A 23849-nucleotide genomic window follows, 5' to 3' on the forward strand; every position below is an offset into this window, starting at 1 on the left:
ACAAAAACTATCAGACGTCGGCTAACTTCAGTATTCCCATCCAAAGGCATCCGCCATGACACCTCTTGTTGTAGCATCCAATTAAATCACCAAACTCACAAGATAACTTACCAACAGACAGCTCCACCCCCTCTTTATTTAAAACCCGCGCATGCGCAGAAGCCATTTCGACCATTAAAGTTTATCCAATCAGCTGATTCTTGCCCACTCACTTTTCGATACTCGATATCTACTCATATGTATGTTTGTATGCATATATACATATATATACCCCAGTAAAATGTATATAGTAACACACATAACCATCACTCGTTTAATATATTCAAGTGATTTAACAATTATACAATCATAAATAATAACAATAGTGTAACGTAATTTTTTTTTGTTTCTCTCCATTTTATTTTGTTATTACCCTCGATATCGATTTATTCAGTAAATAAAATAACCCGCGAAAAAATAATTAAATTTGAAAAAAAGGCATATTTACAAAATTTTTTTTTGTATATATTTTTATTCTACAATTCAAAATTTATATTTAATAATAAGACTGAGTCAGTTTTATTTTATCGTGGCAACTTAAACTACGTTGTAGATTGTCCTAATTCATATTTACATGCATGCTCATTATAAATTCACCTATGACAATATTCACTCGGATGTATTGTACGTTAATATAAATTTAACCGGCTTAAGAGGCAAAGGTGCGTCTATATTTATGTCGAAATAATACTTTTTTTTTTAATATTTCATTTTCGGTAGTGTAGATTTTTTTTTTTTTGTTTAAAATTTAAAACTGAAATGGACGAAAAAGATCTGCAACTGGCCCAGGCATTAGTGGGCCTGGATATTAATGATAAGCCCAAATCGGTCGTCAGTAAGATGCAGGACAAACAACAATTATTCAGGTTTGTTTTTTTTTATTTTATTGTTATTAATAATCCAGATACCGGCAAATCAGCTTTTGCGCGCCAGAGGTCCGCGGTTCGAATCCCGCTCACAGATTTAAATTTTTTTCGAGACTATAAATTTTTTTTTTCTACTTTTCGATCATATTTTGTGTCACTGATATTTTACTAGTAATTTTCATGTTTGAAAAAAAGGGTGGGGATTTTCTGGCGGGAAAATAATTATTCAAAAAAAAAATAATTAATAAATAATTAATGGAAGGGAAAATTTATCTGAGAAAAATAAATAGTATATTACATACCTAGGCCAGTAAAATAAGAAAAGTCTCAGAGCACATGTAATTGTTGGCCGAGGCGAAGCCGAGGCTGACAAACATGTGGTCTGAGGCTTTCTTTTTTACTGGCCAAGGTGCGTATACTATTTTTCTGCTCGACGAAGCCGGAAAGTCGCAACTTCGTTTGGGGCAGCGGCCCGAAAGTTGCCACTTTCCGGCCGGAGGGCAGAAAAAAAATTTTGTACCACAGAAGACAAAATTCTTGGTGCTGCCTCCAATCGCGCGGACTGGGTTCGAATCCCGGTCTACGTTTTTGCATCGGGAATAAAAAAATGAATTTAATTTGTTAGTAAAAATATTTTCGATTGTTTTTTTATAGAAGTTAGTGTTTATTTCACAATTTGTTATTTTTTTATGTCAAGGCTGTTATTGAAATATTTTTTTTTTATACTTTCATTTATAATAAATTTTGCTGGTCATTTATCACGCGGTAAATTTTTTTTGTCAATCAATCAAATTGAAGGAAGAATTTTTTTAGATATGACGTTATCATAATAATAATAAATATAAATAATGGATATATATATATATATATATATATATATATATATATATATATGTATATATATTTTTTTTTCTTATATATTCTGTTAGTTAACGGGAAATATGGTATAGTGTAAAAAAATAATAGAATATTATGCTTCTATTAAAAGAAAAAAAAAGGAAAAAAATAAATATGGAAAATTTTTACTGAGGTCCGAAAATGAGGAAAAAAAATTAAAAATAAAAAGGAAATTAACAAAACAAAAATAATTAACAGTTTTGTTCTGTTTCTTAAAGCGAATCGGAGTTAACAGTTGAGTACGCAGAACCTCGAAGGTAAAGGAGTTAAATATTATTTTTGTTGCATCATAGATGTCGCACTTGGCATGAAATTTGGTCGGATTGCAAATGTGTATAATTTGGATTTTTAAATTTATAATTAATTTTTAATTGTGATTAATGCTGTGATATTATTTAGCATGCAAGGTCGAAAAATTAATTGTGTGAATGTTAATTAGCAGATGGATGTTGCACTTTTATTTTAGTTTGGGTGTAGAATTTTGTTTTAATATTTGCTGCGAAATTTTTGGGCTGAACATTAATTTAGGGATCGGAAAAATTGTTTAGTGCAATTATTGGTAAGCGTTTGAGCTTTTAAAAAATTTTAGGTATTTTGAAAATTGAAGTAGGGGGTGAGGAAATTAAATTTGCAAGATGGCGCATTGTTGATTAATTTTTAATTAATTATTTTTGGTTAAATTGATTTTGAATTTGCCGGTTTTATAATACCGCCGAATTGGTCGAAGAAAAGTAAAACAATTTCTGAATTTGTTAATTCGAACACTGGACTTTAGGATGCAAATTTTTTCATTTGAATTCAAGTCTCAAAGCAGCGAGATATTTTCAAGTTTAAAAAATTTTAATTACCACAAAATTCTTACGCCGACCCGCCAAATTGTTGACTAATTTTCGACATCATTTTTTACAGTTTAATTATTTCTATTTTGCAAACCCAACACGCGTTTCGAAACGGTTTTTTACCGGACACTCCAACAGAAAACTCGAAAAAATTTATTTGCTGGACTTTAATAATTTTTTTTTCATCCCCAATTGTTTTTATTGATTTCATGTTACTATTCTACATCAAATGCCCGTTTGGCCCCGTTTCTCTTATCAATAAAATCATTTACCACCAAACCACAATGATTATTAACAATCAATCACCTTAACAAATAAAAACTACAAATAATTTAAATAAACAATTAAAAAATTACTAAACTGTCAAAAACTAAGTCATCATTTATCTTTAAATTAAAATTTAAACTAAACTATCATAGATACGACAAAAATGTATCTCAACAATTTTATAGCACATTAAATTCTCTACAAAAAAGGTCCTTATCACCAATTACTTAAATCCAGTTGCAAGTTAGAAATTGAATAAAAAACTGTATCAACTTCCCTTAAAAATATCCTGCCATCATTTTTTCTATTTTAAAATCAAATTTTCGTCTCACCTATCACAGATACGTCAAAAATAGTCATCACCAATCTTGTAGCAAATTAAATTCTCTACAAAAAAGGTCCTCACCACCAATCACCCAAATCTCTTAGTTCAGAAGCTACAACTCATCGAAGCATCCCCTCATCTAAATTTACCAACTTCATTCCATTTTAAAAATCTCTATTCACTCTGCTATCAAATACTCCCAGTTCCCGCGCTATGTCCTCACTCTCTACCCTACCGACACTTAATTTCAAAGAGCCGCCACACGATAACTAGTTTTTCATCCAAGTTTAGCGTACTCGAAAGTGGGCGCTGGTGATCAAACTCTTACGTCGTTCCTCCGGTCTTTGGTCTTTGTCGTAATACATCAGAGAAATTTCCACACACACACAACGCCCACACCCACACCCACATTATTATCATCACATCCAACCGACTTTCATCCATCCGACATCCACACAGACGTCAACACTCATCCCTTTCCTCATATCTCTGTATATTTTCTTCACATCCCAGTATTTCGCACAACGGAATAGAAATATCTCAGAAAGTTCCTAAAAGTTTGATTTTAAATCATTACTCCAATACGTGAATTTAATTACTGCAAAGTTAAGTTACTTCTAAACAATGTCGTTATCGCCATCTGGTAGCAGTGGGTTCCATTCCATGGAAGATTTATCCACATGGTAATTATTAAAAATTAATACTCTGTTTTTTTTTCTCATTAAACAAAAAAAAAAAAAAAAAAAAAAAACAAATAACATTAGCAAATATTATTTTTTTTGTCAAAATTAATCGACAGATTGTCGCTATCTCGCGTAAAAATAAAAAAAATATTTTTTTTAATTATCAAAAATGCAAAAAATAAATTAAATAAATCCTCAGTACGATGCATTGCATGCGAAGACTTACTAACCATATTGTCCATAATTATTTATGTATATATATTAATATCAGGTATTTTTTAATTTTTTATTATCTTAATTTTACGTCACATCAATATTTTTTTTTTTTTAATGAGACCTCGTCCTTATCGATACTTTCCTAGTCGATCATACAGAAATTAGTGCGAGAATCTAAATGCTAAATTAGTTCTAGAAGGATCAATAGGTTGGGTAGAGTGTCAAGTCCCGTAGAATGTATTTTTTTTAATTGATTTATTGGTAAAAAATTTATGCACTGCCCGGGAATCGAACCCGAGTCGCAAGAATGGGAATCTTGCATGATACCACTACACCAGCAGTGCACGTTATTTTATCGCTGTTGTCTTATCGTATTTACTAGCTCGTTTTTTTCTCTCCTATGACATGAATTTTTTTTTTTTTTTTTTTTAAATTATAACTCAATGTCTATTTTTTAAAAAAATTAAATAGTCCGTTTTTGTGAAAAAAAAAAAAATTGACACCAAAAATTCTAATTGAGGGTAAAAAAAATTGATACGTAATTTTGGACTGGAAAAAAATTTATTTGAATTTTATACAAATATATGAAAGTATTTGGCTAAATTTTTTTATTTTTTTTTTTTTTTTTTTTTTCAAATTATAACTCAATGTCTATTTTTTAAAAAAAATAAATAGTCCGTTTTTGTGAAAAAAAAAATTGACATCAAAAATTCTAATTGAGGGTAAAAAAAATTGACACGTAATTTTGGACTGGAAAAAAATTTATTCGAATTTTATACAAACATATGAAAGTATTTGGCTAAATTTTTTTTTTTTTTGTAAACCACTAAAAGAATTTCCTTTCTTAAAATGTGTAGAAAGCGCGTTGACGTTTGATAATTCCTGTTTTACTGTTTTTAAAATCGTGTTAAAAAGTAATCAGTGTTAAGGAATTTTATTACACCATCGGAATTTATCCCTTCTTTTTTTATAACACTTTTATTTTTTTTTCTCGATGAAAAAAATACAAAAATTATAATAGTAATTTTTTATAAAAATTTATTTAAAAAAAGAATAAAAAAAATTCAATAAATAATTTACGAACAGCAGAACTTGTATTGGTCGATTTTAATACGATACTGCAATCACATTGCGAGCAACTGGTGGCTGTCCGACTTATATTTAATGTATCATGTATATAATACTCTTACGCATGTTATGTTGCACTACTGTGCCAGTTCTTTACATAACGAGTATATATTTACGATTTATTTATTTAATTAACAAATACAAATTTTTGCAATTAATTTATATTTTTTTTTTTATTTGGCTGATAATGATAAAAATAATAATCAGTTATTTTACTGTTTAATTTTTTTGCTGGCTTGAAAAATTGTGATAATTTTTTTTATAATTGCATGGCCAAGGTCAGTTATTTACGTCATTCGAATTGTTTAAACTGAATACATTGTTTTTGATCTAAATTTTAAACAATGGGTTTTTTTTTATTAATTAATTTGTGCTGTAGCAAAAATTTACGATAAATTAAATTACTTGTCATAAATTAGGACATGGTCATTAATTAGGACATTTTTAGAATTTAAAAAATAGCCAGGAATTAGACGAGGGGCGGAAATTAGAAAAAAAAGTCATAAATTAGGACATGACCTTAAATAGGACAGGTCATAAATTAGAAAATTTTTCGTACTTGGAAAATATTTAGGAATTAGGAGACGAAAAGTCATAAATTAGGACAAGGTCATTAATTAGGACATTTTTAGTATTTAAACAATAGTCAGGAATTAGATGAGGGGCGAAAATTAGAAAAAAAGTCATAAATTAGGACATCACCTGAAGTAGGACATGTCATATATTAGGAAATTTTTCAGGTTTGGAAAATGTAAGACTAGATAAGGGGCAAAAATTGTAAATTAGGTCACGACCTTAAAATAGGATATCGTCTTAAATAAGGACATGGTCATAAATTAGGACATTTTTAGTACGTAGAAAATAGTGAGGAATTAAACGAAAGACAAAAATTAGAAAAAAGTTATAAATTAGGACATGGTCATAAATTAGGTCATTTAGTAACCAAGGCACTGATGTTATTTGGGACATTATTTATTAGATCATGATGAAGAATTAATAAATTATTAAGATAAAAAAGACCGTCATCAATAAGGTCATTAGAAAAAATTAGGATAGGCATCAATAAGGTCATAGTGCGAAATTAGGACGTAGTTAAGAATTATTCAGGATTTAGATGAGGGTCAAAAATTTGATGATCGTCACAAATTAGGTCATGGTCATAAATTAGACAGTTGTCATCAATAAGGGCATTCGGTAATCGATAGCTCGCATTATTTAGGACATTTCGATGTCTTATGAGCCGAAAAATGATAAGAAATCAGTAAATTATTAAAATTGAGGTGTCATCAATAAGGTCATTAGCGAAAATTTGAAAATATGCCTAAATAAGGTCAAAAAAATTTTGAAAGTTGTCAAAAATTGGGTCATTATAACAAATTAGGAAATTTTTATCAATTAGGAAATTGTCATCAATTAGGTCATTGTCAATATTTAAGACACTGTTGTTATTTTAATCACTGTCATCAATAAGGATATTGTCAGTGATTAAGTCATTGCTATTGTTCAGAAGTCATTAATTAGGATATTGTTATAATTACGAAATTATAAGAAATTAGGACGTAGTCATAAATTAGGTCATTGTCAGTAATTAAGGCATTGTAATTAATTACAAAAATATCAGGGGTTAGGACGTTGCCATTAATCACGTATTTTCGACATAAATAAAAAAAAACCTTGACCTAAATGAAAATATTAATTTTATAATAACAAAATAAAAAAAAAATTTATTAATGACATAAATTATTTTAATAATTTGCTTAAATAAATTTGATGTGAGTATTTTTTAAAAGTACAAATAACAAAAAAACATGACTTTTTGTTTCATTTGAATTGATTTATTTAATATTATTGTTGTTCTTTTCAACGTGCGTCAGAGGTGTGAATAAACTGATCGATACGCACACGGTACAAAGTAAAAGTCAATGGTAATTTTTATTCATTCGATAACGAAATTATATATTTATTTTTTTTTATAAATTTAAATGAGTTTATTTTTATTTATAAGGAAAATTGGTAATTTTTGAGTTTTAATGATTCATATATAGGTCATGAGGAAAAAAAAAATTAAATTTAATAATGTGACCTACTTAGATATAGGCAGTAGTATATTATTTACTGGACAGTATCGACCAGATAACTTTTACGTATTTAAATATCCTAAAGCCTTGCACATTAATTCTTAACGTGACATTAAGATAATAGTAAGTTAAAGAAGTCTGTATATACATATATGATATATATAGTGTAGGTATAGTTGACTTAACACTTAAACTCAAGCAAAATTATAGAGTAGGTATGAAGATATAGAGAACTATATAAAACATTTATAAATTTATCTTAACAATCGATTGTGGGTAAATAGATTGAAGCCTATTTACTTCAGAATTTTATAAGCTATCGAAATGGTCTCTTTGATTTTTTTGATATCTGCGACGGTTGCTAAGATATTGAGACTTGAACTTTTTGGAAAATTTCAAATTTTTAATAATCAAGGAAGTTATACATTAATATTCAAACGTCAATAACTTGGTAACTATCAGTCGTGGAGTGACGGCTTTTTTTTAATTTTGTTCAGAATTTTGTGAGCCACAAAAATGGTGTCTATAAATTTTTTGATATCTGTAACGGTTACGGAGATATTTGGGTATATAGATTCATAATGATCAATTTTTATTCATAATGACTTTGTATATATTAATGTTTAAATATTTATAACTTAAAAACTATTAGTTGTGAAGTAATGGGTCTAGACTTATTTTTTTCAAAATTTTACGAGCTACAAAATTGGTCTCTTTGATTTTTTTGATATCCACAACGGTTACAGAGATATTTAAGATTTTATTTTTGAAAGTCCAAAAGTTTTATCACTTAGCAAAACTATATATCAGTATTCAAAAATTAAAACGATTGAACAAAATAATCGCTCTCAGCAAATTTTCTTCCCAAGTACTCAAGCTACAAAATCGATCATAATTTTTCCGATCCCCATAACCACATCAAAGATATCACAGCTCATATGTTTTGGGAACCAAAAATTCCATCAATCCCAAATTTATATTGCAATTCCAAATTCAATAACTCCACAGCTAGTCATCATTAAATAGTAACTTCCGGTTTGTCTTTTTCAGAATTTTATAAGCTACAAAATCTCTCTCTTACATTTTTTCGATATCTCTAGTGAATACCTCCATATTTGCATTTATTTCACCGAAAGCCGGAAAAAAATCCAAAAATTGTTTAAAAAACGGTTAATAAAAATAAAAATTCATTTTACCAAATAAATTTTTACACTTCTTTTCTATTTCACGCCTTATATATTTAAATTTGAATTTAATTATAAATATAACGATTATATCTACCGAAAATGGATTCTGCGCACTAAATATAATAATAATTAGCTCGTGATTCAAGACGCGACAGCCATTGTAGCATCCGCGTAGTAAACACGTTTATAAAAAAAATATATCGTCATACATTTAAAATCAGTTGTTATCGTGCTGTAATCTATTATCTCACTACAATTAATTTTTTTTTCAATACGCCAGCAAAAATACAAATGGATAAAAAAAAATATAAAAATGGAGTTACTAGACATCAAAATTAAAAATAACAACAAATCTGAGGACGATGAAGATTTACACTTGAGGTAATTTATTAAAATAATTTATCGTCGCGATTATTATTTATCGATATGCAGTTTTCAATAAAAATATTTTATTAAGTGAGTAATTTATTTATTCAAAATAATTCACAAAAAAAAAGCAAAAAACTGACAGTGACAGTGATTTATTATTTAATCATTCGAGTTAACGTCTAATTAATTCCTGATAATTTAACAAATATTTTAATGCGTAATTGACTTTATGTAATGATTTTTAGTTTATAGTACTCGTGTCTAGTGCCAACACGTGCTGAGATTTTTAATTATCGCGAATTTTTATCTACTTCTCTAGCGATTCATTGCTGATAATTTTTTTTTATTTACTTATACATTTTATCCACAATCAGGAGAGTAAATTTTGTATATTTGAGATATGAAAAAAATTTGATCAATTTTTTTTGAATTTTTTACGAAAGATTTTGGACAAATTTGACTTATAGTTTGATAATGACTAGAAATATCGAAAAAATGCAAGAGATCGATTTTGCAGCTTATGAAATTCTAAAAAAGATAAACCGGAAGTTGTTACTTAATGATGAGTAGCTACGGAGTTATTAAACTTGGAATTGTAATATAAATTTGGGATTGATGGAATTTTTGGTTCCCAAAATATATGAGCTGTGATATCTTTGTTGTGGTGATGCGGATCGGAAAAATTATGATCGATTTTGTAGTTTGAGAACTTGGGAAGAAAATTTGCTGAGAGCGATTATTTTGTTCGATTGTTTTAAGTTATTAATTTTTGAATACTGATATATAGTTTTGCTGAGAGATAGAAATTTTGGACTTTCAAAAATAAAATCTTGAATATCTCTGTAACCGTGGCGGATATCAAAAAAATCAAAGAGACCAATTTTGTAGCTCGTAAAATTTTGAAAAAAATAAGCCTGGAGCTATTACTCCACAACTGATAGTTTTTAAGTTATTAATATTTAAACATTAATATATACAAAGTCATTATGAATAAAAATTGATCATTATGAATCTATATACCCAAATATCTCCGTGACCGTTACAGATATCAAAAAATTTATAGACACCATTTTGGTAGCTTACAAAATTTTGAACAAAACTAAAAAAAAATCATCATTCCACGACCGTCAGTTTCCAAGTTATTGACGTTTGAATATTAGTTCATGACTTTCCTGATTATTAAAAATTTGAAATTTTCCAAAAAGTTCAAGTCTCAATATCTTAGTAACCGTTGCAGATATCAAAAAAATCAAAGAGACCATTTCGATAGCTTATAAAATTCTAAAAAAATTGACTACCAACTCATCGATCATCGATCTATAGTTTCCTAGATCCATTTAAAAATCTTAATACTGTTTTTTTTTTTATCAATTTTGAATCCCGCTAGTATCCGACCGTCCACCTCCCAAACATTCGTACGATTTGAGATCAGATGGAATCAGTCAGTATCAAAAGAGATACAGGAGAGAAATTTCCACCACTTCTTATACTCAGGTCGTGTCGTCTCGTCATTCAACGTAAGACTTTGCCTCCGTTCGTTTCGATCTCTCCACAGAATATAAATCTTCATACCGTTTGTAACACGATCTTGTAACCTCAAAAAAAAAATATTTTATACATAATTCATTTATTTATTAATAAAAAAATTTTATTGCTTAAAATTAATCTGCACAAAGTGAAGTGACGTGTAAATATTAAGTGATTAACTTTTTTGTGTCTAGACATTTAAAAGACTTTAGTCTAGACTCTAGACTCTAGACTCAAAAATTAATATCGTGGCTATTAAATTTATTAAATATATGTTTTATATTCAAAATTTTCCACTTTTTTTTCAAATATTATATCACACTTCTAAGGTTTCAGTTAAGAGATCATGCAATCAATAGAAAGTTTTCATAAGTAATCTAATTCCTAAGAATGCGAATTTTTTTAAAATTTTTATTTAGAGCAAAAAATTAAAATAAAAAAAAAAAAAAAAAAAATTGTCTTGACGTCAGCGAGTATCGAAAGTATTTCAATAGCGTCCCTTTCACTTTTATTTCCTCATTCAAGCCTGAAATTAATTCAAAAAAAGTGGATTTTAAATGGCGGAAAATTAAAAATTTGAAATTTTACGCGCGAAAATTCGAATCTTTTTTTTTTAATTTTAAACTGACCGAGTTTGTCTGTTGTCTAGTAATTAGAAACAGCTTGTGGATGATCGGGAGGTTTCTGGATGTAGTTGTACTTAAGTCGAGCTGACTCACTCGAGGAATTTGCAACGTCACGTGCCATGCATTCTTATGCTAGATTATTTTTATTCTAAATACTAGAACGGACTTATTTATAATTTATTTGTTCAGTAAATAAATTTCGTTGTTGATTAATTATTTTTATTTTGTTAATTAAATTAGGCTGAGGTGAAACGAACTTTGGTTTAAATGTTAATCAGTGTGTTGTATATTTAATTGTCTAGACATAAAGTGGAAAATAACTTTTTGGAGACAACAAAATTTTTGTGGCTTTTGTTAAAAAAAATTTGGATTTTTTTTTTAAAGATAAAATAATTTTGTGGGGTTGCAGGGAAGTTAAAAGTTAACGTACGTGAAAATTTATTAGTGTAATTAATTGGAAGAATTCCATTAGAAATTATTCCAATTGGCCATTGAATTTTGATTTTCAATGAAAAATAATTCCATTAGTCATTAAATTTCCATTTTTCTGGACAACTAATTCCAATATCTATTCGATTTCCATTTTTTACGGTCAATAACTCCATTATCCATTTAATTTTTTTAATGGAAAGTTAATGGATTAGCCATTGAATTTCTATTTGAAATGGAAAATAATTCCATTAACTATTTAGTGGAAATTTTCAATGAAAAATAATTGCGTTAGTCATCAAATTTCATTTTTTAATGGAAAATATTTTTAGAATCCATTAAAATTCCATTTGGAACTGTAAATAATTCCATTATCTATTAAATTTCCATTTTTTGGGAAAAGTAATTCCAATATCTATTCAATTTCCATTTTTTACGGTCAATAACTCCATTATCCATTTAATTTTTTTAACGGAAAGTTAATGGATTAGCCATTGAATTTCTATTTGAAATGGAAAATAATTCCATCAGTGATTAATTTTTATTTTTTAATAGAAAACAATTCCATTAACTATTAAATTTTAATTTACAATCCCAAGTATTTCCATTAGCCGTAAAATTCCAATTTTAAATGGAAAATAAATCCATTTACCAATAAATTTAAATATTCAATGGAAAACAATTCCATTAGCAATTTAGGTTAAATTTTCAATAGAAAGTATTTTTATTATCCATTAAATTTCCATTTTTAACAGCAAATAATTCCATTATCTATTAGATTTTACGATTAATGGATAATCAATCCATTGACCATTAAATTTTGATTTTTATGGAAAATTAATTCCATTGTCCATTGATTTTTCATTTGAAATGAAAAATAAATCCATTATCCATTAATTTTCCATTCGAAGTAGAAAACAAGTCCAGTATCCATTAATTTTCTATGTGAAGTGGAAAATAAATCCATTATTTATTAATTTTCCATTTGAAATGCAAAATAATTTCATGATCCATTATATTTTACTATTAATGAATAATAAACCCTCTTACCATTAAATTTTCATTAAGTATGGAAAATGATTCCATTGTCCATTGATTTTCCATTTTAAGAGGAAAATAAATCCATTATCCATTAATTTTCCATTCGAAATGAAAAACGAATTCAAGTATCCATTAACTTTCCGTGTAAAGTGAAAAATAAATCTATTATCCATTAATTTTCAATGTAACGTGGAAAATAAATCCATTATCCATTAATTTTCCATGTAAAGTGAAAAATAAGTCTATTATCCATTAATTTTCAATGTAACGTGGAAAATAAATCCATTATCCATTAATTTTCCATTCGAAACACAAAGCGAATTCTAGTATCCATTAACTTTCCGTGTAAAGTGGAAAATAAATCTATTATCCATTAATTTTCAATGTAACGTGGAAAATAAATCCATTATCCATTAATTTTCCATTTGAAATGCAAAATTATTCCATTATTCATCAAATTTAATTTTTCCATGGAAAACTATTCTATTGACTATTAAAATTAAATTTGTCTACCAAAAGTATTTCCATTAGTTGTGAAATTCCAAAAAATTAGACTGGGAATTTTTTCCATTGACGGATAACTGTAAAAATTACTTAAATTTTCCAATTACCATTTTAGCTGTCATCAATTACCGAAATTTGTTCACTAAATCACAATGATCTTTTTATCCAATCAATCGCCAATAAAATAAAAATAAAAAATAATAAATAATAAAAAAAAGTAAATAATGGATCAAGTGTCACCATTACGAGACCCAAATGGTTACATTGATGGTAATTTAGAATTTGAATTAGAAAATGACAAAATGGAAAATGGCCACAAAAATCGTGTATTAAGGTACAATTAATTAATTAAATTACTTAATAATAGCAATAATTATTTACATCTTTTTATATAAATATTTATACTCATGTTGATTTATCGCTGAAATGTGAAAAAATAAATTCAATGTCAAACCGTTTATTTTCTAAGTCATGATTAATTTTTTCCTGTTTTAAAATCGTATAAATAATTAAACCAATGAATATGGAATTTAAAATGAGTGCACATGAGTTTCTTACGTGTCATGCAAGCACGTGTATCCAATGTATCGAATCTCGTGTTTTAACGGTTGATTATAATTGAAACACGTTGCAAGGGTCAGAATCTTTATCATTATCAATTTATATTTTTCATCATGCACACATATATCTATATATAGGCATAGATTAATATTTATCTTTTCGATGATTCATTGACCACAACATAATATATTTTTAACATTTTTTTAATTACACTACAAAAAAATTTGACCTTTCTTTTGTATTTTGTAAAAAAGTTTCTATTGTTATATTCGAACATTTATAACTTTGAAACTATTATTTGTAGACAAGTGGTTTGAGGTTTTTTTTCTTAAGAATTTTATGAGCTTTCGAAATGGTCTCTTTGATTTTTTTGATATCTGCAACGGTTACGAAGATATGGAGACTTGAACTTTTTGGAAAATTTCAAATTTTTAATAATCAGGAAAGTTATATATTAATATTCAAACGTCAATAACTTGGTAACTATCAGTCGTGGGATGACGGCTTTTTTTTAGTTTTGTTCAGAATTTTGTGAGCTACAAAAATGGTATACGTGAATTTTTTGATATCTGTAACTGTTACGGAGATATTTGGGTATATAGATTCATAATGATCAATTTTTATTAATAATGACTTTGTATATATTAATATTTAAATATTTATAACTTAAAAACTATTGGTTGTGAAGTAATGGCTTTAGGCTTATTTTTTTCAAAATTTTACGAGCTACAAAATTGGTCTCTTTGATTTTTTTGATATCCGCAACGGTTACAGAAATATTTAAGATTTTATTTTTGAAAGTCCAAAATTTTCATCACTCAGCAAAACTATATATCAGTATTCAAAAATTCATCACTTAAAACAATCGAACAAAATGATAGCTCTCAGCAAATTTTCTTCCCAAGTTCTCAAGCTACAAAATCGATCATAATTTTTCCGATCCCCATAACCACAACAAAGATATCACAGCTCATATATTTTGGGAACCAAAAATTTCATCAATACCAAATTTATATATTAACATTCAAACATCAATAACTCGGAAACTATCATTCGTAGAGCTATAGCTCTTAAGTTCATTTTTGTTCAAAATTTCATAAGCTACAAAATTGGTCTCATTGATTTTTTCAGTATCTGCAATAATTACCGAGATAATTGAGTATATTCATTCATAATGATCAATTTTTACCCCGTAATTCTACTAAACATCAATAATACAACATAAAATATCCATTAATCTCAAAAATTCTAAACCATAAGCAGCAGCACCATAGCAATCAATTTTCTCCAAAAATACAAAGTCACCTTTTTTTTCAGGAGAACAAGAAGTCTCAACGCTCCGAGTCCAATTCAACAATTTGGGCCATGTGGTCGAATAATGAAGAACTCCGCGATGGTCATGTGAGTAATTAACAAATAATACATCCAAATAATAACAATAATAATAATAATAATAATAATAATAATAATAGTAACAACAACCAACATGTCAACGAACTTGCGCAATCCACTTGTTCAAATATTTCACTGTAGAGAAAATACCGGAAAAGGGGTCGCGTAAAAAAAAACGAGAGCGGAATAAAATAGGAACAAAAAAAATTGACATAACATATACGCATTTAATAATTGTATGGTGAATTACATGATGATATGGCAATTAGAATGTTAGTTAATTAAACTCGCGGCGGGAATGGATGGAATAATGACGCATGCGCGAATCTTGATATTGTCTCGTGTATAGTTCAAAGCATGTATATGGATAAAATACTATATATATATACATATATGTGTGGATGAATGTATATATATATACATATAGATTTGAATAGTTGTATTGAAGAAGCTAAGCAGCAAGGAATGAATATATAAAACAGTTACGGTGAGTTTAAGTGGCAGTATGCGCGCGACCCTCGACCTAGGATCATCACCGCGGTATCGCGACATGCTCTTTGTTATTAATTTTTTTTATTTATTATTTAATTGCTAGACTAGTTGTTTAGTTTTTTTTTTTTTTCTATGTAACTGCTGTTAAGTTTTTGTTAATTTTTTTATACGATTTTTTACTGTTTTTGTAATAAAAATAATTATTGATCATGGTTGGATTTATTAGGTGAGAAATTTTTTATTAATTTGTTATTGTACTTTATTTTAATATTTTTTGTAAAGAGATTTTTGGGATTGGGAAATTTGAAAAATTTAGAAGGAAAATTATTTTTTAAGTTTGAGTTTTGAAAAAATTCTAGGGTTTTTGAAAATTGAAGTAGGGGGTGAGGAAATTAAATTTGCAGGATGGCGCATTGTTGATTAATTCTTAATTAATTATTTTTGGTTAAATTGATTTTGAATTTGCCGGTTTTATAGTACCGCCGAATTGGTCGAAGAAAAGTAAAACAATTTCTAAATTTGTTAATTCGAACACTGGACTTTAGGATACAAATTTTTTCGTTTGAATTCAAGTCTCAAAGCAGCGAAATATTTTCAAGTTTAAAAAATTTTAATTACCACAAAATTCTTACGCCGACCCGCCAAATTGTTGACTAATTTTCGACATCATTTTTTACAGTTTAATTATTTCTATTTTGCAAACCCAACACGCGTTTCGAAACGGTTTTTTACCGGACACTCCAACAGAAAACTCGAAAAAATTTATTTGCTGGACTTTAATAATTTTTTTTTCATCCCCAATTGTTTTTATTGATTTCATGTTACTATTCTACATCAAATGCCCGTTTGGCCCCGTTTCTCTTATCAATAAAATCATTCACCACCAAACCACAATGATTATTAACAATCAATCACCTTAACAAATAAAAACTACAAATAATTTAAATAAACAATTAAAAAAATACTAAACTTTCAAAAACTAAGTCATCATTTATCTTTAAATTAAAATTTAAACTAAACTATCATAGATACGACAAAAATGTATCTCAACAATTTTATAGCAAATTAAATTCTCTACAAAAAAGGTCCTTATCACCAATTACTTAAATCCAGTTGCAAGTTAGAAATTGAATAAAAATTTGTATCATCTTCCCTTAAAAATATCCTCCCATCATTTTTTCTATTTTAAAATCAAATTTTCGTCTCACCTATCACAGATACGTCAAAAATAGTCATTACCAATCTTGTAGCAAATTAAATTCTCTACAAAAAAGGTCCTTATCACCAATCACTCAAATCCCCTCGTTTAGAAGCTACAGCTCATTAATCTAATTTTCATAAAAAAATAATGTGATTAATACGTTATAAATATAAATACGCAATTAAAAATATGTTTAATTGTTCATTTAATTTTTCCGGCTCCCATTATTGTATCCACTAAAAAATAAACGATAAAAAAAATTGTTATTATTATCGATTGTAATAATAATAATATTTCCAATTATAAATAAATAATTCTGTATTAATATATTACGCAGCCTTACAACGTCGGTCACTGGACTTTGGCTTCATATAAACGATTCCCAAGTAGAACGACCCCCCAGGGCCTCCAATGATAATAACAATAACAATTGCAATAATAACAATAACAACTACGCTAATAATAATTGCAAACAGCAACAATATTATCACATTTTAAATTTAATTATCACTAAACATTTCATCAGAGCCAAGGAACTCAAATCAATCATTCATCTGTATTTCTCAATAGTTATCGCTTAAATTTAAAAATTATTATTCATTTTATTATTTAATAATCGATCACTCGAAATTACTGCAATCCTTATTTTTAATTTTGTTAAAAATTTTCATACGCACGCTGATTTCTTTTTTTTTTTCTGACGTATTAATTGTATGACCTATTTGACCCGATAATCGATCGTAGATTCAAATCAAGCCATTGTGTCATTTCTATATTTAATTATATGTAATTCACTTGTTTGGATAATTCGAATAGTTTTTTTATTTTATTTATTCTTTTGATAGAAAAATTTATTTGGTCATTTTTTTTTAGGACAATACAAGACCCAGCATCACAGAGATTAACATGGTACAAACCACCACTGACTGTTTTGGTGATTAAAAAAGTCCGAGATTCGTCGGTACTCCCACCGTTTGTCCAATTAGTCACGTGGTTAATTGAGGTAATTAATAAAAAATTTTTAATGTGTACACGGATATTTGTCGCCAAATTTCATGAAGTTTAAGTACCCATATCGATATATTTGAGAAAAAAAAAAATTTCCAAAAAAATTATTAAAAAAAAAAATTTTTTGAAAATTAAAAAATTTAATTTCTTGTTAACGTCCATGTGATGACGATTAAAATGAGTACCCACACCCTAATAGTAAAAAAAAAATTGTGTTAATCACAATTACTAATTATTATAAGCAATTAGTTGATTAATTAAACAATTAATTTTCACTAATTCATAATATAGTCTTGTGAGTACTCATTTCACGCAGAATTTGATCACCTGTCAAACTATTCGAGTCACTCCTTCCTAAAAAAATTCGCACTAACAGAAAATCACAATTAATTATTTTAATGACGATTAATTAATGAAAATACTCACTCGTCATAACATATCGATGTTGGTACTCTATCGACGCGTAATTACATCGACTTTACAAGTATGCTATCATTTTTTCTTCAAAGTGAAATTAATAAAAGTAATAATTGATTTTCATAAAAAAAATTACAGGAAAAACGCATGGTAGTATTTGTAGAAGCGTCAGTGCTGGAAGACCTAGCCCTAACACGTGACCCACGATTTCAGGGCGTACGTGATCGATTACAAACATTTCGTGACGGCACTGATGATTTACAAGATCGAATTGATTTTATAGTTTGTCTTGGCGGTGACGGTACACTTTTGTATGCTAGTTTACTGTTCCAACAGTCAGTCCCACCAGTAATGGCTTTTCACCTTGGATCACTGGGTTTCCTCACGCCGTTTGAGTTTGACAACTTCCAAGAACAGGTCACGAACGTACTTGAAGGTAATTTATGTTATATTATATTATTTATAAATTTTAATTTAATTATTTGTATTTTATTAAATAATTTTAAAATAGAAAGGGATATTTATTTTATTTATCTAAACAGATAATTTAACAAATTACGCGGGACCTTCGAGACTGGACTTAACTCTGTCTATTGTCTTGTATTAAGTTTACGAGCTGAATGATTACTGTCCTTCGGAATTAAGCGACTAATAGGTGTCATCCTTGATAATATAATACCTACTCAATTAGGTGTTGTGAGATAATCGCTGTCATTATGCAACATGGGAAATTACTTTACTCTGTTATTTATTTTTAATGAGGGTCATAGTTTACATTATTTATAAACTTTTATCATCTCTAACTTCTGAACTATTGGAGTTATCAATTCGCGGATAAAGACCTTTTTTGTAGAAAATTTTATTATCTATAAAAATGTATCAGTGCATTTTTCGCGTATCTTTGATAGTTTAGTCAGAATTTGAGTTAGAAGCTTTTAAAACAGATTTTAGATGAGTAATAATTTTTTAAAAACTATAAAATTTAAACATGGACTTTAGTAGTTTATATCTTTTAAACTATTGGGTTTATCGATTCGCAGATAAGGACCTTTTTTGTAGGAAATTTAATTATCTACAAAAATTTATCAGTGCATTTCTCGCGTATCTTCGATAGTTTAGTCAGAATTCAAATTAGAAGCTTTTAAAACAGATTTTACATGAGTAGTAATTTTTAAAAGGCTACAAAATTTTAATATGGACTTTAGTAGTTGATATCTTTTAAACTGTTAGGTTTATCAATTCGCGGATAAGGACCTTTCTTGTAGAAAATTTAATTATCTATAAAAATATATCAGTGCATTTCTCGCGTATCTTTGATAGTTTAGTCAGAATTTGACTTAGAAGCTTTTAAAACAGATTTTAGATGAGTAGTAATTTTTAAAAGACTATAAAATTTAAATATGGACTTTAGTAGTTGATATCTTTTAAACTATTGGGTTTATCGATTCGCAGATGAAGACCTTTTTTGTAGGAAATTTAATTATCTACAAAAATTTATCAGTACATTTTTCGCGTATCTTTGATAGTTTAGTCAGAATTTGAATTAGAAGCTTTTAAAACAGATTTTAAATGAGTAGTAATTTTTAAAAGACTAGACAATTTAAATCTAAACTCTAGTAGTTGCTATCTTTTAAACTGTTAGGTTTATCAATTCGCGGATAAGGACCTTTCTTGTAGGGAATTTAATTATCTATAAAAAAGTATCAGTGCATTTTTCATGTATCTTTGATAGTTTAGCCAGAATTTGAATTAGAAGCCACGAAATCATATTTTACATAAATTGATAATTTTTAATAGACTAGAAGAAAAAAATATTAATTTATATAATTTTGTCCCTAGGTCACGCTGCCCTGACACTGAGAAGCCGCCTGCGATGTATAATAATGCGGAAGGGAGAAGATGGGCAGCCGTCGAAGCCGCCTACGAACCTGCTGGTTCTCAACGAGGTCGTGATAGACCGCGGACCCTCGCCTTATTTGTCAAACATCGATCTATTCATCGACGGCAAGCACGTGACCAATGTCCAGGGTGACGGCTTGATAGTCAGCACACCCACAGGTTCCACAGCTTACGCAGTAGCCGCGGGCGCGAGCATGATCCATCCCTCAGTACCTGCCATTATGATAACGCCGATTTGTCCTCATTCGTTGTCATTCCGACCCATTGTCGTGCCCGCTGGTGTTGAACTCAAAGTAAGTTCAGTTTTTACTTATATATACATATATTCATATATATTTTTAATTTTTGTTTATTTAATTACTAGATTTCGGTGTCACCTGACAGTAGAAATACCTCATGGGTTTCATTTGATGGAAGAAATCGCCAAGAACTTTTCCACGGTGATAGGTAATTAATATACATATTCATATATTTACTTAATGAGAGGTTTAAAGTCAAAATGGATAACTCTGCTGTAAAATAATTATTTTTGATACTTTTAAAATCAAATTTAATCTCAACTATTGAGTGTACGTGAAAGTAGTTCATTAAAATTTGAAATTAACTTTAAATTCATATCTCCTAAACTACTGAATTTATCAATTCGCGGATGAGGACCTTTCTTGTAGACAATTTAATGATCTATGAAAATGTATCAGTGCATCTTTGATAGTTTAACCAGAATTTAAACTAGAAGCTTCTAGAAAAGATTTTAATTCAAATAACAATTTTTAATGGATCAAAAAAATTAACCATCAACTATTTCTATCTCTAACTCCTAAACTCTTAGATTTATCAATTCGCGGAAAAGGACCTTTTTTGTAGACAATTTAATGATCTATAAAAAAGTATGAGTGTGTTTTTATCATATCTTTGATAGTTTAGTCAGAATTCAAATCAGAAGCTTCTAAAAAATATTTTAGATTAAATAAAAACTTTTAATGGATCAAAAAATTTAACTATCAACTATTTCTATCTCTAACTTCTGAACTATTAGATTTATCAATTCGCGGATAAGGACCTTTCTTGTAGACAATTTAATGATCTATAAAAAAGTACGAGTGTGTTTTTATCGTATCTTTGATAGTTTAGTCAGAATTTAAATCAGAAGCTTCTAAAAAAGATTTTAGATTAAATAAAAATTTTTATTGGATTAAAAAATTAACTATCTACTATTTCTATCTCTAACTTCTGAACTATTAGATTTATCAATTCGCGGGTAAGGACCTTTTTTATAGAAAATTTAATTTCCTACAAATTTTGTTCTGACTACTTTTGCCGTATCTCTTATAGTTTACATAAAATATCAAATTAAAGATAAAAACTCCTATCCAAAATTTTCAATTTTTATAAACACTTCCATTAATTTATTAATTACTCATTAACTATCGAGTTTACGTAAAAATGCATCAGAACCTTTTTTGTAGCTCGTTAAATTTCCCACAAAAAATGTCTTATTAAATTTTCGTCTAAAATCACTCGTTTCTTAGATAAATGCATTTTAATCCCCAGTAATGGAATTACTTACTCGTAATTTCTTATAAATTAATAATAAATATATAGAGTAGAATACTTATGAATAAATTTGTTACAGTTTGAGAGTAACGACATCAATATATCCAGTCCCAAGTATCTGTGCATCGGATCAAATAACCGATTGGTTCGACTCACTCGCCGAATGCTTACACTGGAACGTAAGAAAGCGCCAAAAACATCTAGACGAATTAAGTGATTTGACTCACTCGTCTAGCAACGATACGCTAGACTCTCTCGACCGTGATAGTTAAAAAAAAAATTAAATTTATTTAATTAATTAATTAATCAGTTCATTAATTCATTTATTATTTAATTATTAATCAATAAATAGAATCAGTAGATCAATTAACAAAATTATTCTCCATATTCTTTCACTCTTTCATTTCATTTTAATTTTAAAAAATAATTTTATCGTTTTTTTTTATCAACATTCTAAAGAACAAAAAAATTATCGGATCAAAAGAAGCGACCAATTAATTAAAATTTTTCTATTATTTTTAATTGACAATCATTTGAAAAAAAATCATTTTTTTATCTTAAATAATTAATTAATTTTTAATTATACTGTAACTAATTAATTAGCGTACGCTAAAGTCTTGTAATATTTTTTTTTTAATTTTAATTTTTTTAGTGTAAAAAATTCGATTGTTTTTTTTTTTATGGGTGAATGTTTTATTTTAAACTTCTTTGTACTTGTATTTTTACTTAATATTTATTTATTATTATTATTATTATTATTATTATTATTTTATTATTGTTGTAGTGTAAAAAAAATGATTTATTAAATTTTCAAAATTTTGTAATAAAAAAAATTAAATAAAATATAAGAGCATTTTTAAAATTGAGTATATGAGTTTATTTATCAGAGGCTGAAGTATTTTTTTTTTTTAATGATAGTAATGATTAGAAGCGTGAGATTAATTGTTTTACTAAAAAAATTATTTTTTATTCCGAAAGTTGGGCAGAGAATTTTTGATAAAATTTATTATATGACAGGGAAAATTCAATTGATTAACAATTGGTGCTAATGATGATTAATTATTTATTCAAATTGTTTTTATATAGAGGTTTAAAAAATAGACAATCAGTTTATTAATTTGGCCGACGATAATTAAAATATGACCGGCATAAATATTAAGAAAACCGCGAGCTTAGCTGGCGATTAAAGTTGTTAAATATTTTTTTATTATGAGTAATTAATATTTTTTATTTACAATAAATCGGGTCGATTGATGTAACTGGTAGGAATTAATTAAATAAATATTAAATGTACATATTAATATATAAAATAATATTTAATTGCCGATTAACTCTAAATAACCTTTTTATTACTGCGGTTATTAATTTTAAATATTTATAAATAATTAGCACTTTGGGTCGAGGGTGAAAAAAATATAGCATTTAAATATTTATTATTATTTCATTTTATTTTATTTAATTGCAATAAAATCTGAACAACAAATAAATTATTCAAAGTTTTATTTTACAAATAAAATTAAACGATCCGATGTAAAACATATTTTGCTGTTGTTATTTTTATTTTATTAAACTATTTTTAATAATTTATTTATTATTTAAATATTCGGGTTAATAATCAAAATTATTTAGTAAAAGGGCTTTAATGAGTATTAACCAAAAATTGTAACGAACCAACAGGTCCGCGGGCGCCCGTTCCGCTATTGGGTTTCTATTAATTTCCGCGCACCACCAATATTATTATTATTACAACAATTAAATATATTTGCACTCATATTTTTTTCTCACATTATTAAATCGTAATGTGAAACAATAATTAGTTACAAAAAAGTTGTTTTGTCTATAAACTAGTGTTCCGACTCTTCAAAGAAACTTCAGTCATAAAACCTCTAAATTTTTTAAAGCTCATTAAAAATAATATATACTCCCAAAAATAAGTTAGACATTCTTATATTTTATCACAATTACCTAAAATATATGTCAAATTTTCCACAACATGCGAGAAGGCCAAACCCCAGCGCCATCTACTGGATCCTCTCGTACTAATTTCTATATTTTCCTTACAAAACCGCACAAGTAAATATAAGAAAAAAACACAAATATAAATAGACATATTAGGGGTCTGCAACTAGTTCGAACAAATAAATTATTCGTATCGAATCGAATCAAACTATTCAATCCGAATTTTTAAATAATTCGGTGAAATATAGAATTTTACAGCAAAATTACGATATTTTTACCGAAGTTCGCCGTAAAATGTCATAAATTACTGCATATTACTGTAACTTACCGTAAATTGCCATAGCA

At 27.6% G+C, this 23849-nt stretch overlaps 1 protein-coding gene and 1 non-coding gene across 7 annotated transcripts; one reads left to right on the forward strand and one right to left on the reverse strand.

Annotated features, from left to right (window-relative positions):
- The first annotated feature begins 558 nt into the window (after window positions 1-558).
- LOC130664638 (NAD kinase-like) lies at window positions 559-22407 on the forward strand. Of its 6 annotated transcripts, none has more exons than XM_057464640.1 (8): window positions 559-905; window positions 2021-2059; window positions 14900-14983; window positions 17541-17670; window positions 18231-18528; window positions 19932-20284; window positions 20356-20438; window positions 21625-22407. In XM_057464640.1, exons 1-8 carry the CDS (start codon window positions 799-801, stop codon window positions 21815-21817), a joined length of 1287 nt encoding a protein of 428 aa, XP_057320623.1. In that variant the 5' UTR covers window positions 559-798; the 3' UTR covers window positions 21818-22407. The 6 variants fall into 6 exon arrangements, with proteins under 6 accessions (XP_057320623.1, XP_057320626.1, XP_057320628.1 ...); XM_057464641.1 differs by lacking the exons at window positions 559-905; window positions 2021-2059 and adding exons at window positions 11064-11473; window positions 13137-13355; XM_057464643.1 differs by lacking the exon at window positions 2021-2059.
- Trnag-ccc (transfer RNA glycine (anticodon CCC)) lies at window positions 4406-4476 on the reverse strand. Its single transcript has one exon. It is a non-coding gene; the product is annotated as a tRNA-Gly (tRNA).
- Window positions 22408-23849: the final 1442 nt, after the last annotated feature.

The sequence above is a fragment of the Microplitis mediator genome, chromosome 3, assembly GCF_029852145.1.
Source record: "Microplitis mediator isolate UGA2020A chromosome 3, iyMicMedi2.1, whole genome shotgun sequence".
Taxonomy (NCBI): domain Eukaryota; kingdom Metazoa; phylum Arthropoda; class Insecta; order Hymenoptera; family Braconidae; genus Microplitis; species Microplitis mediator.

Bases quoted from the DNA above. Each gene is read 5' to 3' on its own strand.
- LOC130664638 (XM_057464640.1), top strand. From the start codon at position 799: ATGGACGAAAAAGATCTGCAACTGGCCCAGGCATTAGTGGGCCTGGAT. The intron at 17,671-18,230 runs GTAATTAATAAA...AAAAAATTACAG, and splicing joins TAGTCACGTGGTTAATTGAG to GAAAAACGCATGGTAGTATT. The intron at 18,529-19,931 runs GTAATTTATGTT...TTTTGTCCCTAG, and splicing joins GGTCACGAACGTACTTGAAG to GTCACGCTGCCCTGACACTG.